This window comes from Callithrix jacchus, chromosome 3 (assembly GCF_049354715.1).
Source record: "Callithrix jacchus isolate 240 chromosome 3, calJac240_pri, whole genome shotgun sequence".
Lineage (NCBI taxonomy): Eukaryota > Metazoa > Chordata > Mammalia > Primates > Cebidae > Callithrix > Callithrix jacchus.
The window spans coordinates 150775001-150788739 of NC_133504.1; the positions used below are offsets into that span (position 1 = coordinate 150775001).

The 13739-nt window shown below is 37.2% G+C and overlaps 1 protein-coding gene across 3 annotated transcripts in view; it reads right to left on the bottom strand.

The window, feature by feature from the left end:
* The window catches only part of GRXCR1 (glutaredoxin and cysteine rich domain containing 1), a 156446-nt gene that overhangs the window by 6588 nt on the left and 136119 nt on the right, over positions 1-13739 (bottom strand). Inside the window, exon 3 of one of the 3 annotated variants that reach the window (XM_002745885.5) lies at positions 6509-6574. The exons of the other annotated variants lie outside the window; for them this stretch is intronic. Within the exon in view, the coding sequence (XP_002745931.1) occupies positions 6509-6574 (66 nt within the window). The remainder of the gene's footprint in view (positions 1-6508; positions 6575-13739) is intronic. 3 annotated transcript variants of the gene reach the window in all.

A 13739-nucleotide genomic window follows, 5' to 3' on the forward strand; every position in this document is an offset into this window, starting at 1 on the left:
TGGTGGGAGTGTAAATTAGTTCAACCATTGTGGAAGACAGTGTGGCGATTCCTCAAGGCCTTAGAAATAGAAATTCCATTTGACCCAGCAATCCCATTGCTGGGTATATATCCAAAAGACTATAAATCGTTCTACTATAAGGACATATGTACACGAATGTTCATTGCAGCACTGTTTACAATAGCAAAGACCTGGAATCAACCCAAATGCCCATTGATAATAGACTGGATTGGAAAAATGTGGCACATATACACCATGCAATATTATGCAGCAATCAGAAATGATGAGTTTGTGTCGTTTGTAGGGACATGGATGAATCTGGAGAACATCATCCTCAGCAAACTGACACAAGAACAGAAAATGAAACACCGCATATTCCCACTCATAGGCGGGTGAGGAAAGATGAGAACACATGGACACAGAAAAGGGAGTACTAAACACTGGGGTCTATTGGGGGGAAAAGGGGAGGGCCAGTGGGAGGGGGAGTTGGGGTGGGATAGCCTGGGGAGAAATGCCAAATGTGGGTGAATGGGAGAAGCAAAGCAAAGCACACTGCCATGTGTGTACCTACGCAACTGTCTTGCACGCTCTGCTCACGTACCCCAAAACCTAAAATCCAATAAAAAATTTAAAAAAATAATAATAATAATAATATAGCTATAACTAGAATATCGAAGGGGTCTTGTTGAATATTGAGGGGTCTCTTTATGAGCAAAATCCATGTTCTTCCCACTATGATAATGGTTTTCCATGTTTGTTTGCATCAATTTTTTTTCAAAATTACCTAACCCTGAGATCCCCAAATGTAATGTAGTTGAAAGGATAAATGCTAAGACTAAAGCCAAAGTGGTGGTGGAATGGAGTGGGTCTTGAGGCAACCCACGGAGGCTCCCCAGTGTCCCCTCAGCACCCAGGAATCCCTTCCTGCTACATCATCCAGCACAATTTCTGCTATTTGCTATTCTAATAAGAATAAATAATTTAGTCATGGCTAGCCACATCTTTCAAAGAGCACTTTTATTATACTGAAATTCTGGTTTAGTTTAGATTAGGTACAAAGAAAACCCAGTTGGATTATATTAGATGCTCTTATATTAGTGTTGCCCTGAAGTCTAACCCTTCCTTAGACAGTTTTGTCCACAGATCAAGATAGAAATAGAGCTAGGAATTTCCCATAGAACATGGACAAAGTTTCAAGCTGGAGGAAGAAAGAATCACTGAAGTTAATGAAACAGACTTCCACTTTACTAATAGTATTACTAGTTACTATTAGTAACATTACCAATTAGTAACAAAACAGCCTTCATTACAATTAGTAACAAAACTGCCTTCGACTTTCAATGAAGAGACTGACTACAGGTAATGTTGACCTGCAAGCAATTAAGAATTCAGGCAGACCGGGTTTAGAATAGCATACAGAGAACTGAATCTACAGACTGTGTTTCCTCTCCTCTGAATAATGGTTTGGGTTGAGACAAGTCACTTTGGGATGGAATTCAAGAAAAAAGGAAGGAGAAATCGCCCTCCACTTTACCTCTTTCTGTTCATATATTCCTGTGAGTTTTTAAACAATACATACTCAGGGAGTGGGACCTTTTACTTATTCATTCCATTCCACAAATATATATTGAGTATTCACTAGCCAGACTCTGTGTAAGGCAATGGGAATAAAGCTGTGAACCAGACACTTCCCTGTTCTCCTAATAGTAGATCTCAGTCTCACCCTTAAGTCTTGAATAGGTCTGCTCCCTATTGCAGTCTTCTCAACTGAAGTACACAAGAAGTTTTACGTCTCTAACAAGGGACCAAAATGACAAAGATAATGCAGAGTTTATGAATGATAGTCAAATAGACTTCCTTTGTAGCACAAACTCAAATTTTAAGAATATAAGTTTATCCCCAGTTATGCAATATAGAAACAGGATGCTAAGATCAAGAGTCTTCATGCCTTCTTCAAGATCAGGAAATTAAGCTCTTATTATTTTTAACCTCAGATCATCAAATCCTATTCCAATAGAGCGTGAAAGTCCCTTAAGTATCCTACCAAAGAGGAAGCAACTTATTTGAGCCTCTGTGACAATACACCTCATCATCCAGATTGTCTATGAAGCAGTATTACCCATGAAACAAATTGTCAGGGAGTACACGCCTGGCATTATAATCATCTCTAGATGATTCATCTTGTTCTATGTATTTTGTTTTAAACTAGATTCAGAAATTTAATTCCGCAAATGCTTAAATGCCTACTAAACACCCCTCTGCCTGACCAAGCTTCTAAAAAAATAAATAGAATATTTTCTCATCATCAGTGTTTCTGGCATCCTTAATTTGCAGAGTTGAGAAAGAAACCACTGAACAAAATGCAGACACAGGGGAAATTTGTAGCTCATAATTCTAAATGTATAAGGAGTCTGATTCTTAAACCAGATGGGATGGACTGCCATAAACCTACTTAAATAGATTTTTTAATTTCAGAGAAAGGCAGATGACATGGCCTGATTCCCCAGGTAAGCAGGTGGTGTCTGCTGCTGAAGCCTCAGAACGGGCCATGCCCACCCCTTTTTCCCCCAGGAAGGACCATCATACAGAGCTATACTTCTCCAGGGAGCTCAGGACAACCTCTGACAGCTCCAATGCCTTGTACAGACAGCCTGTGCCATTCTGATATCCTAAGTTTGTAGCTGGGAATCTCTGCTTGGTTCTTCATGAACAAATAAGCAGTCACCAGCCCTCAGGGGAGAATCAGATTAATTTTTATAAGATTTACCAAGAAATGGATAGAAAATGAACAGTATGTTGTTAATGTCGGTACAAATGACAACAAAACTATTTACTCATATTTTCAAAAAAATAACAAGGCAAAGCTTACTTAGAGCTTCTCTGCCATCTGAGATCTTTCATTCAGTGTCTGCCAGAACCAGTGATATGCTAATATATCTCAGTGCTCCCCTGGCTCTCCCTGCATGGGCATCAGCAGGATTAGCTATCCATCCATCTTGGTTATGGTTTTGTGAGGACTCCTTAGACACCTCATTGCTTCTAATTTCTAGCCTATTTATTAACATAAATAAATATCATTTACCAAAAAAAGGTGGTTTCATTCATCCTTTCAGCCATATATTATTTTATATAAAACAATAGTTTTCACTTTCTTTGCATCTCTTAAATGCGTTGCCTCTTCCAAAAAAAAAAAAAAACTTTGGATGAAAGAGAAGTCATTTATTTATTCCCTCAGTAAATATTTACATGTGCCTGGGATATGCCAATCCCTGTTCTAGGCCCTAGAGGTAAATAATGAAACAAAATAAATGGACCTCATATATTAGTGGAAGGATTACCTGCAACCTGTCATTTCATGAACACAGTTCCCATTGGCACAAATGGCTCTACTGAGTCCACGTCTTCATACCAACTATTACGTGTTACCAGCTTCTGCTGCCTTTGGCCAGCTCCTCACTTTTGAGGCCACCGATAATCTTCATCAACAAATCAGACTGACTCAGCTTCCAGAGCAATTTTCAGTTGCATGAGATATATGATAAGATTCTTGGTGCAGAAAAATTATTTTCTGACTCCATTTTTGATGGCCCACCACAGCTGCTAAGTCTCTCTTTTCACCACTACTTGAAATAACTGCTAGAAACTGGAACCTGAATTATGAGGACCAGGAATGGTCATAGACTACCATGTAGCAACCCAAGTAACAGCAAACTAGAATTTGGCCAGGATCTGTCTAGTGTCAGAGCCCTATGTCAAAACCCAGCCTAATCCCTGTACCTACAACCTTTTCCAGCTTATCTCCTAGGAAGCTATTCTCCCAGGCTTTGTGTCCTGTCATGATATAGTCAGATTTCCTAGATATCTACAAGGCAATTAATTTGCGAGTCATGGCAGCATAGGTTCACGATTAATTAGCATCATGAGCTTGGAGTCAGACTGATTAGAATCATAAATCAAATACTGATTACTTAAACACTCTTGAGCAAATGATTTCATCTTTCTGTACCTCCATTTCCTTACCGGTAAAATGGGGATAATAAAAGAACGCATTTAGCAGAGTTGTGAGCTTTCAATGATTTAATACATAAAAAACGCCAGGAATATATCTTGCTACATAGTAAGGACTGAAATCTTTCATCTGTCATGAATATTTAATTCCTACTCTACTGTCAGAAGCCAACCAGAAACATGGAATGAGTTTGGATCTATATTTTGTATCCCTTATCCTCTTTGCATGGCTCTCCCAGTGCTTCTTTTTATCTGGCCTCTTTACTTCCTCTTAAACTCCCGCTCCCTCTCAGGCAGAGTTCTGGGCTTTCTTGATTGGCTACAAATTCTCCTCCAGTTTTACTATATGGCCAAAGCAACTGGACATAGTGATAGCACCATAGAGTTCCTGTAACAGTAGAAAGCCAATGCCATACCATTATTTTGAACATTAAAAATAACTAAAATATTTGTGCCTTATTTATGTCATCTGTAGAATGAAGACAGACTTAATGAAGAGAAAAATATCTTCTTTTCTAAAGTTTTTGAGCTGATGGAGAAAGAGAGATTACGTCATCTGCCATGGTACTGTTGATCAAGTTGTAGAACTAAGAATTACAGACTCAATGGAATAAAAGTCCGGAATAGCTCAATCAATCATCAATCTCTACAAAGGAAAGCCACGAAGGTTATTCATCCCATAAGATCCTTAAAAATGCTATTATACCATAGAATTAAAAATAGGATGATATTGGTGCAACAAGAAGTAAATAGATCAATGATACTGCATAATACCACTTAAATAAGTTTAAAATGTGCACAGAATAATACATGTAAATCAAATTGTTTAAATAAAAAGATACATGGTAATGTAAGTGAATGAATTCTAGGATTCGAGTAGTATATGAGAACAGAAGGAAAGAAACAGATCCATTCATTCAGACTTTTTAGCTAAGAGGAGTTTTAAGAGGAGCAAGTACACACCCTGATTTAATAGATAAAGAAATCAAGATCCTGAAAGGTAAAAGGTTATGCCCAAAGTCCCACAGCCAGCAGCAGAGCTGAGGAAGAAGCTAAAAATCTTCTGATGTCCAAGTCATAATACTTTAGAAGTTATAAATTATGGAAAAAAAGAAAATTTAAAACATTTTACAAAAACAAGTTTACTCTCTGTATATATCACATGGCTTTTGAATTTAGACTCAGACCACAATAAGTTATTTTGCTGAAGCCCAAGCATCCTCCCCCTTTATAAGCACTATATTACTGGCCATCATCCTCAGTGGACCACAGTATCTAAATATACTCTATTGTTTGTATTATGACACAAACAGATAAGAAACGATTTTGAGTTCTTCCTATATGCTTGCAGTACATTGAGAGGACATTGTTGTCTCCCTTAGCAAAGTACCTGTAAACAGTAGATACTCAATAAATGTTCGTTGAATGAATGAATCTATTGTTTCCCTTCTGGGCAAGGTCACAGTACAAATAAAACATGAATCCTCCAATCAAGGAGCATTCACGTTTGGACGTGAATCAAACACCCAAAAAAAAAGTAATACAAAAAAGACTTTTATAAGCCCCCTTAAAACAGGGTTATAGGAATTCAAAGGTGGAGGAGATCAGAAACGACTGTTGGAAGAACTGATACTGAAGATGGGCTTTGAAGATGGTGAAGAGAAATGAGGAATTGGAACAACAGCATTCTAGGCAGACAGAACAACTTGCACAAAGCGATAGTAGTAAGAAAGCTCAAGAAACCACAGGGTTCTTTATCAGAAATTAGGTTAGGAAAGACTAAAGCAATAACAACCAGTAGTGACATATAGACACTGGATAACCATATGACCTATTTCTCCTGGGAAAGTCCTGTTTCACATTTGCTGTCCCAGAATAATTACTAACGCACACTTACCACTCTCAGAGTGTCCCAGTCAGGACAATAAAGTATATAATCTTCTTACAAATAGAGAGAAACAGTCTGATGAAATAATTTAGCAGTGAGGTAATAAGGGCTTTCTAGTTGCACATTAATTTTATACATATTTGAATAAGTATTTCTCTGATGCTATATTTATAAGCACAGGAATGATTAAAATGTGCTTTTTGGAGAAATAACTTTTTCTCTAATCTTTGTAAATGATGTAGGAAGGTCTTCTACGTGTAGGAAGATCGGTGGGAAAAAATAAAGTTGTGTCAAAGAAAAATTTTAATGTGCTTCAAGACTATTTCCTGACTTGAAACACCTCATCAGTGTGTGTATTACAGAGAGTTGGGCTCAAATAAAGCTGATCATAACACTCACCTCATAGTATGAAATCATTAAAAGTTAACGTTGAAGTCACTCCAGCTGCAACAAACCTAATAGCAGATGATATCAAATTAAAACTGCTACATGTATCCTACTGCATATTTGTAAGAGCATGGGGAGAGAGAATTCAATTAGAAAAACTCAATTATCATCAAAATGTGTTTAACATTTTGATTACTAAAAATAAGTTGCTAAAAGCACATTTACCTCAATTTTGGTTAGGAGGTCTTGCAGTTCTCCTGATTCATTCATTGACAAAATTTTCTCAGCACCCTATTAACAAGAGAGGGTAAGGAGGAAAATCCATTTTGTTAGTATTTGAGAAAATATAAGTTCTAAGCCAGAAAAGTTTAACCCACAAAATAATGAACACAATTCTTTCTTTGAAGCTGAGTAAACGTACAACTAGGATGCCAAAGAAAAGAACACATTTCTCCTTACTGCCACATACTCTTCCATCTAGTAAGTCTCTCCTTAGGTATGGGAAGAACTGCCTACGGAGGCAAGCTCCAGGAAACCCACAGCTGTCAGATTTAAATCCAAATACAGAAGGACCCAGCACACATTTCAGGGTTTCTTAGGGTGCCTGGAGCCAGTCTACCATCTGGGAAAGGAATCCTTGGAGCAAATTCCCACCCTCAGTAAACTCTGCCCTACTCCAAGCAGTACTAGACATGGTCTTCCTTAACACCCATGCATGTAACGATAACAGCAGCTAACAATGACAACAAGATAATAACTACCAACACTAATTAAGCAGATATTTTCAGTTTGGCACAAATATCATCTTTTTTGCTGTAGTAGATGCTATTATTTGCAGAGACTGAGCCTCAGTGAGATTAAATAACAATTTCAATGCCACCCAAAGAAGATGTACAGAGAAGATTTAAACACAGGTAGGGCACATACTCCAGAGCTGATGCTTTTACCTTCTAAAACATTGCTATGAATCTGAGAAAGGGGATAATGTGTGCTTCTTCCAGCCACCCCATTTTTCTCTCCTGTACAGCTGTTTCCCACATTCTACCACTCTACTTCCCAACGTAATCCCGTAGAGAAGAAAGAGGGAAAAACTGGAGTAATTATTTCTAATCAAAGACCAAGATCAAGTCTGCTTTGTTGACACTGTCCTAGGCACTCAGCACAGTTGCTGGCTCAGAATAGGTATTGGATTCATTTTTGATTAATGAAAAAGATGGGGGAAAATATAATCACACATTAAAGATTTTTTATTCCTACTTGTGTGAAATAGGGTGCCAAGCAGGACTCATGGAAAAAATTAAAAATTTGTAGTTCTTATGAAGGTTACTATATACATTTAGGTAAAAGCATATTTTTGTTGTAAAGGCACAGAAAACTAACCCACAGTGTCGAATGAAAAATAAGTGCCAAATGAATGATGAATAAAAAAAGGTAAGCTGGGAAATCACAATGGGAGGAGAAATGTGCTTTTGGAGGGTAGACAAAGCTTTCTGAGGTTGGTGGTATTTGATCTGGACCTCAAAGACTGGATTAGGTTTCTAAAATAGGTTAAAAATATTATAGTGATATATAGGAGTCTTTAGTTATTGGTTTCATTTTATTTCAGTCTATCTTGTATAACTTATGTCATAATTACCATCAAAAATATCAAATTGATATATTCAAATGCAATATGAACGAATACACAGGGCTACAGAGAATACATATTGCTCTATGAGGCAAGTTATATCTCTTTCTTTGGTGGTAATTCGGCCAAGAATACAGATGTGAAACCTCTAAAGTAAGAACAAAGGTAATGAAATCACCATGACAAAACATTAAAGTCTAAATATTGTAATAACTGGTAATATTTTACTTTGCTATGTTCTATTTCTTTTAAGAGATAGCCAAGTTAAAATGGGAACGAACTCTGGGGAATTTGATACATGAACTAAAGCAGTAAAGAGAATATATGCCTCATTTTTCTCATACAAATGAAAATGCCCCACAATGACTCCAAACAAAATGAATGTTCCAGAAAAGCTATCATACACCTCGTTCCTGGCTCTTTCCTTATGGTAGCATTGTGTCATAGTCAGTTGGTTAGAGTACACGGCATATTCCAAGAAAGGACCTGTATCAATACTGTTAAATACATAAAATTTGTTCTGCCTCAGCCAAATAGCTCCTGCAGCATTACTACCACGAGAGAAGATTCCACATTGCAGGAGAAATGCAAGCTTTGCTTACATTAAGCAAAGAACTTAAAGGCATAATGGTCACTGATTGTCAAGACACCTCATTGTCTAGTATACAGGTGGTGTAATGAGCTTAAGGTTGTAAAAAGGCTACTCCATAACAGAGGACAGGCAGCTGAAGAACACCTGCTTCTTCCCTCACCCAACCAGCCTGCTACCAGGCTGCTACTCAACACAGCCTCCACAACCCTCCCTGCCCTGCCTTCAGATCTTTTCCTTGGAGCCAGCCCTTTGGTCCCTGTGCCACATGCTGAGAATTGAAAGTAGTCAAAGCCTACTGTACCCAACTGGGTCCCAGATCTCTGCCCTCCACTAGACCCTGTCATGACCAAGCCTAAGAGCAAGATTCTACAGGGGACAAAAAAAAATCAGATGATTGTCTTCTTTGATCCTAAGCACAGCAGCAGCAATAGCAGAATAGAGATTTTAGCCTAGTTAGCACATTTTAGGGGAAAATTATAGATCACTCCCATACTGAGGTTTGGAGCATTTATCAGGGTAAATCTCAATCTGCCCCACTTTCCACTGCATTTGCATATTTCAAAGGTCTCATCCCCTCACTTTTTCTTATCAAAGACTCTAATTATTACTTGATCTATAAAGAAACTTCTGTGTCTTCAAAAGAGAGTATATTTCCTGACACATTGACATTCTCAGGAAATTATCTTTTCCTGGTTGGTATTTAGCTAAGAATGTCAAATATAAGTTTGTTTTTATATAGACTCCACCATTCAATTCTATGCTAGTGGAAATTGTTTACTCTATTACTTGGCATAGAGACCTCCAGGACACCTATGGAAATATTTCTGCTATATTTTTTATTAATTCTGAATCATTTTTTAATTAAAATTAATATAACCTGAAAATAACGATAATAGTAATAAGTGCTTCACAAACATGGGCTCTTTTAAGCATTGGTGCAAAGTAAGCATTTTTTAATAAAAGAACTATCTCAATTTTTTAAATAAAGAAACTAAAGTTTAAAAAGAATAAAGAGCATTCCCAGAGTCTTTCAGTTAGTCATTACAAGGCTTGGGTTGATCTTGAATTCAGGTTGAGCTGACTCCAAAACCTACACTCTTTCCATTCATCCTGCAAGCTGCCTGCTCACTGATACAGCGTAATTGTATTAGTGAAAAATGTTACAGAGAACTCCTAGTTTGGGGAATATGAGAGCCTGTCGTTTGAACTCACTGTTGACTAGGTACCCAAGAAGCTCAAGTGAATTGAAAGCTTTTACTGCAGTGACTCCACATCCAGAATGAACATGCCAGAGAAGCTATGAAATATCCAAGTTCTTTTTGTCTAAATCTCAGCATTGCAACTTCTTCAGTTATTTAGAATGATTGCATATTCCAGGAAATAACCTATCTCTTTACTCTTCAATACGTGAAAAAACTCTACCTTGCTCAAATACTTCACAACTTAAAATTCAGAGCAGTGAACTGTAACACGTGAACAAGACACTTTGTTTTACATTTATGTAACAAGCTTCACAGACAAAGGTAAGATAATCTGTTTAATTTTTCCTTTTCTATGAATCATCAAGGAAGAAACACACACACCTTCAAGGAATAAAAAAAAGGTAGGAAAAGAAATCAGTTCTCTGCCAACTGAGATTGCCAAATAAACACTTACCATATCACCTGTGAATGTGTAAAAGGATGCTACCATACTCATTCATGCACTTATCCATTAGTTCAATATTATTTTTAGTCTCTATTAGGAATTAGGCACTGTACTGTGTTAGAGCTATACAATAAGCAAAAGAGCTACACATGAGCACACACACACACACACACACACACACACACAACTGCTTCCTGTTACTGAGGAAATGTACTTTTGGGAGAGAGACTTTACACAAAAGGTTACACAAATAAATGTAAACTTATTTATAACTGTTGTAAATAGTACAAAAGGGGCATGCTACAAGATGCTAAGAACACAAATAGTAAGGCAGATTTAACCTGATCAAGGCTAAGGAAGGCTATCTCCACAAAGCAATCATTAGGTTTTTATCTTTAGGAAGAATAGTAGTTGACTGAGCACACAAGACAGAATGAAGGAGGGCAACTAATAGGAACAACAGTGCTACCAAATATTATTATACATACATGTGCTTTTGTAGTCACCATTTGCTTTCATTCATTTTACTTTATATTTAGCCATAAACCACCTCATCTTCATAAGAAAGTAGCTTGCAATAAAATACCTATACCACAGTATAATATAATAGAAATTAAATGGGAATTTAAGGAAATACTATAAATAAATATCAAAATTATAGCTATGGCTGAGCCTTAAATTTGATTCTGAGCTAACTTTTTAGATGAAACATTTTTCTAAGCACAGTAGTCTAAAGAATATTTTATATGAGACTTTGGATGAACTGGCTGATATAATATATAGTATTCTTGTATTTTTAATATCCATACAAATATTGTTTCCAAATAAATGCTATTACAGAAATGGCTCCTACAGCTGACCACTACAAGTTTTTAGCCCTTCTTCTAACTTAAACCAGGCGCCTTTTCCCTCTCACTTAACTGCCTCCTAGCAATTTACTTATCATCTGCAAAGATAAATAAATATTATTGTTTACCTCATACTATTTGTTAGAAAATCTTCTAGTGATTACGGTAAAACACAAACTCTTTTAGCATGGCCTACAAATGCCTTCACTATCTAGTTCCACAAATATTTCCAGGCCTGTCTTTTGATATAAGTTTTTGATACCGTGAATTTCTCTCCTTCTCCTTGACATCCTAGGTCTTTGCATGAGATTTTATGCCTTTACACATGCTCCATTTTTTGCCTGATATTTCTTCTATCCTTCTGCCCACCACCTCGTGGAAAACTCCTATACATCCTTCCAAACCCAATTCAAATGTCACTTTCTCAATAAAGCTTTCTTGATTTTCACAAACAAAATCAGTCATTTCCTTCTTTGTGCTCTCAGATCACATTTTGTTCCACTGCACAGCAAGTCCAGTGGTGATTTTGGGAGCTTTGCCTTCTTCAAGCATACAGCATTTTGTGTAGTGCACCATAGACAATCAATAAGTATTTGCTATATTAATTTCTTCAGCATTTTTGGAGTAAACACAGCATTCAGTTCCAAATGAGTGTTTCTTATAGTGACTGATAATTTCAAATAGAAAAACAAGCCAAGGCATATATCAAAATGCACCTTTGTAAAGCGATAGGGACCACACTGATGTGACATAACAGTAAAAGGCCAGATACACAGAGGAGTGAGAAGGATGAACACTAGATAAATGACACCTATCGCTTCTCTCAGCTGGGCATTTGATGGGAACTGAAGCGCAAACCACTGGAGGTTGCACTCTTTGATGAGGGCCAAGAGGATACAACTCTTTAGGACTGGCTGATGAAGGCTCCTTCTGCTATGTAATCAGGAGAGCAGATGGCAGGGCTGGCACTGAAGAAGTTCAACCTGTACCTAACATGATGCCTGCCAAAAGATGTGTTCAGTAAATGTCTGTTGCTGTAACTAACATGCCCACTGAAAATGGGAGGTTACATCAACTCTGCCTGGAGATGAGCCACCTGAGCCCACTAACAAAGAATTAACTTCAGAAATCAGCTCTGGATCTTTCCAGCACATGAGCAGACCCCAATGAGTGCCTGGAGTTCTATGCCAAACACTTAGGCCTGAAAATATTCAAGGCAGGTGTAAATATCCCACCAGTGTCTTTAAAAATGCAGTAAAGGCTCCCATGGATAATCTCATCCTAAAGAGCATGGTTTTTCTGTATTTCTGGCAGAAAGAATTAACTGCAAAATTAACTAAACTAGTTGACTTGTTTTTTGCAATTATGTAATGCAGACCTTTGGGTGTCAGAAAATGACTACCAAAGACAGTGATTTTAGTTCTATCTAATTAGTGCTGAGCCACTTTTTTCAGCATATTGTAAAGAACAATTTCCCATAGAGGCCAATCCTGATTTTTTATAATAAAGCCATATTATCAAACTAGATGATCTCAAGGATGTGCTATTTGCTCCTCTACGGCAGAAAGCCATCTCTTCCATTCCCGCAGAATTAATATCAAATTATATAAAAGTAATATCAAGTCACGAGGCTACAAAACAGGCAATGCTGGGAGTTGAGCTAGAAGAAACCAAAAGACTGGTTCTATGTAAAAGATTAAGATTGCTGCCTGCTGTGTCCCCAGACTATCTTCGCATAAACCGATTTTCATTTTTATTTATTTTTGTGATTTAAAGTTTTATTTTAGATTCAGGGGTACATATGCAGGTTTGTTACCTGGGTTTAATGCATGATGCTGAAGTTTGGGGTGAAATGGATCACACCACTCAGGTAGACAGCATGACAACGAAGAGTTAATTTTTAAAACCTTGCTCCCCTCCATCCCTCCCGCTTCTAATAGTCCCCAGTGTCTGTTGCCATCTTTATGTCCGTAAGTACCCAAAATTCAGCTTCAACTTATAAGTAAGAACATGCAGTATTTTATTTTCTGTACCTGTGTTAATTCACTTAGGGTAATGGCCCCCAGCAGCATCTATTTTGCTAACAAAGGATATAATTTTCTTCTTCTTTTGAGCTGCATTATGGTTTTTCATGGCTGCTGATGGGCACCTAGGCTGAGTTCATGTCTTTGCTATTGTGAATAGTGCTGTGATGAACATACAAGTGGATGTGCCTTTTTAGTGGAATGATTTACTTTTATTTTGCTACATACCCAGTAATGAGAATACGGGGCCAAATGGCAGATTTGTTTTAAATTCTTTGAGAACTCTCCAAACTGGCTGAACTCATTTACCTTCCCATTAACAGTAATACAAGCATTCCCTTTTCAGCCTCACTAGCATCTGTTATTTTTTTACTTATAATAGCCATTCTGACTGGTGTGAGATGTTATCTCATCGTGCTCCAAAATTCAGTGATGTTGAGCATTTTTCCATGTTTGTTGACTGCTTGTACATTTGCTTTTGAGAAGTATGTTTTCATTTCTTTTGCACATTTTTAATGGTTATTTGTTTTTTGCTTGTTCAGTTGATAAACTGATTTTTAGAATGTGGTGATTAAGCTCACCAAGGTTCTTGTTGTTGCTGCTGTTAAAAAAAAAAAAAAAACAATAAAATCCAGGATTAAATTTTAGCCCCTCCATTACCAAGTTAACTTGGACAAGTAACTTCAACTATTAAAGATTCAATTTCCTCATTTGTAAA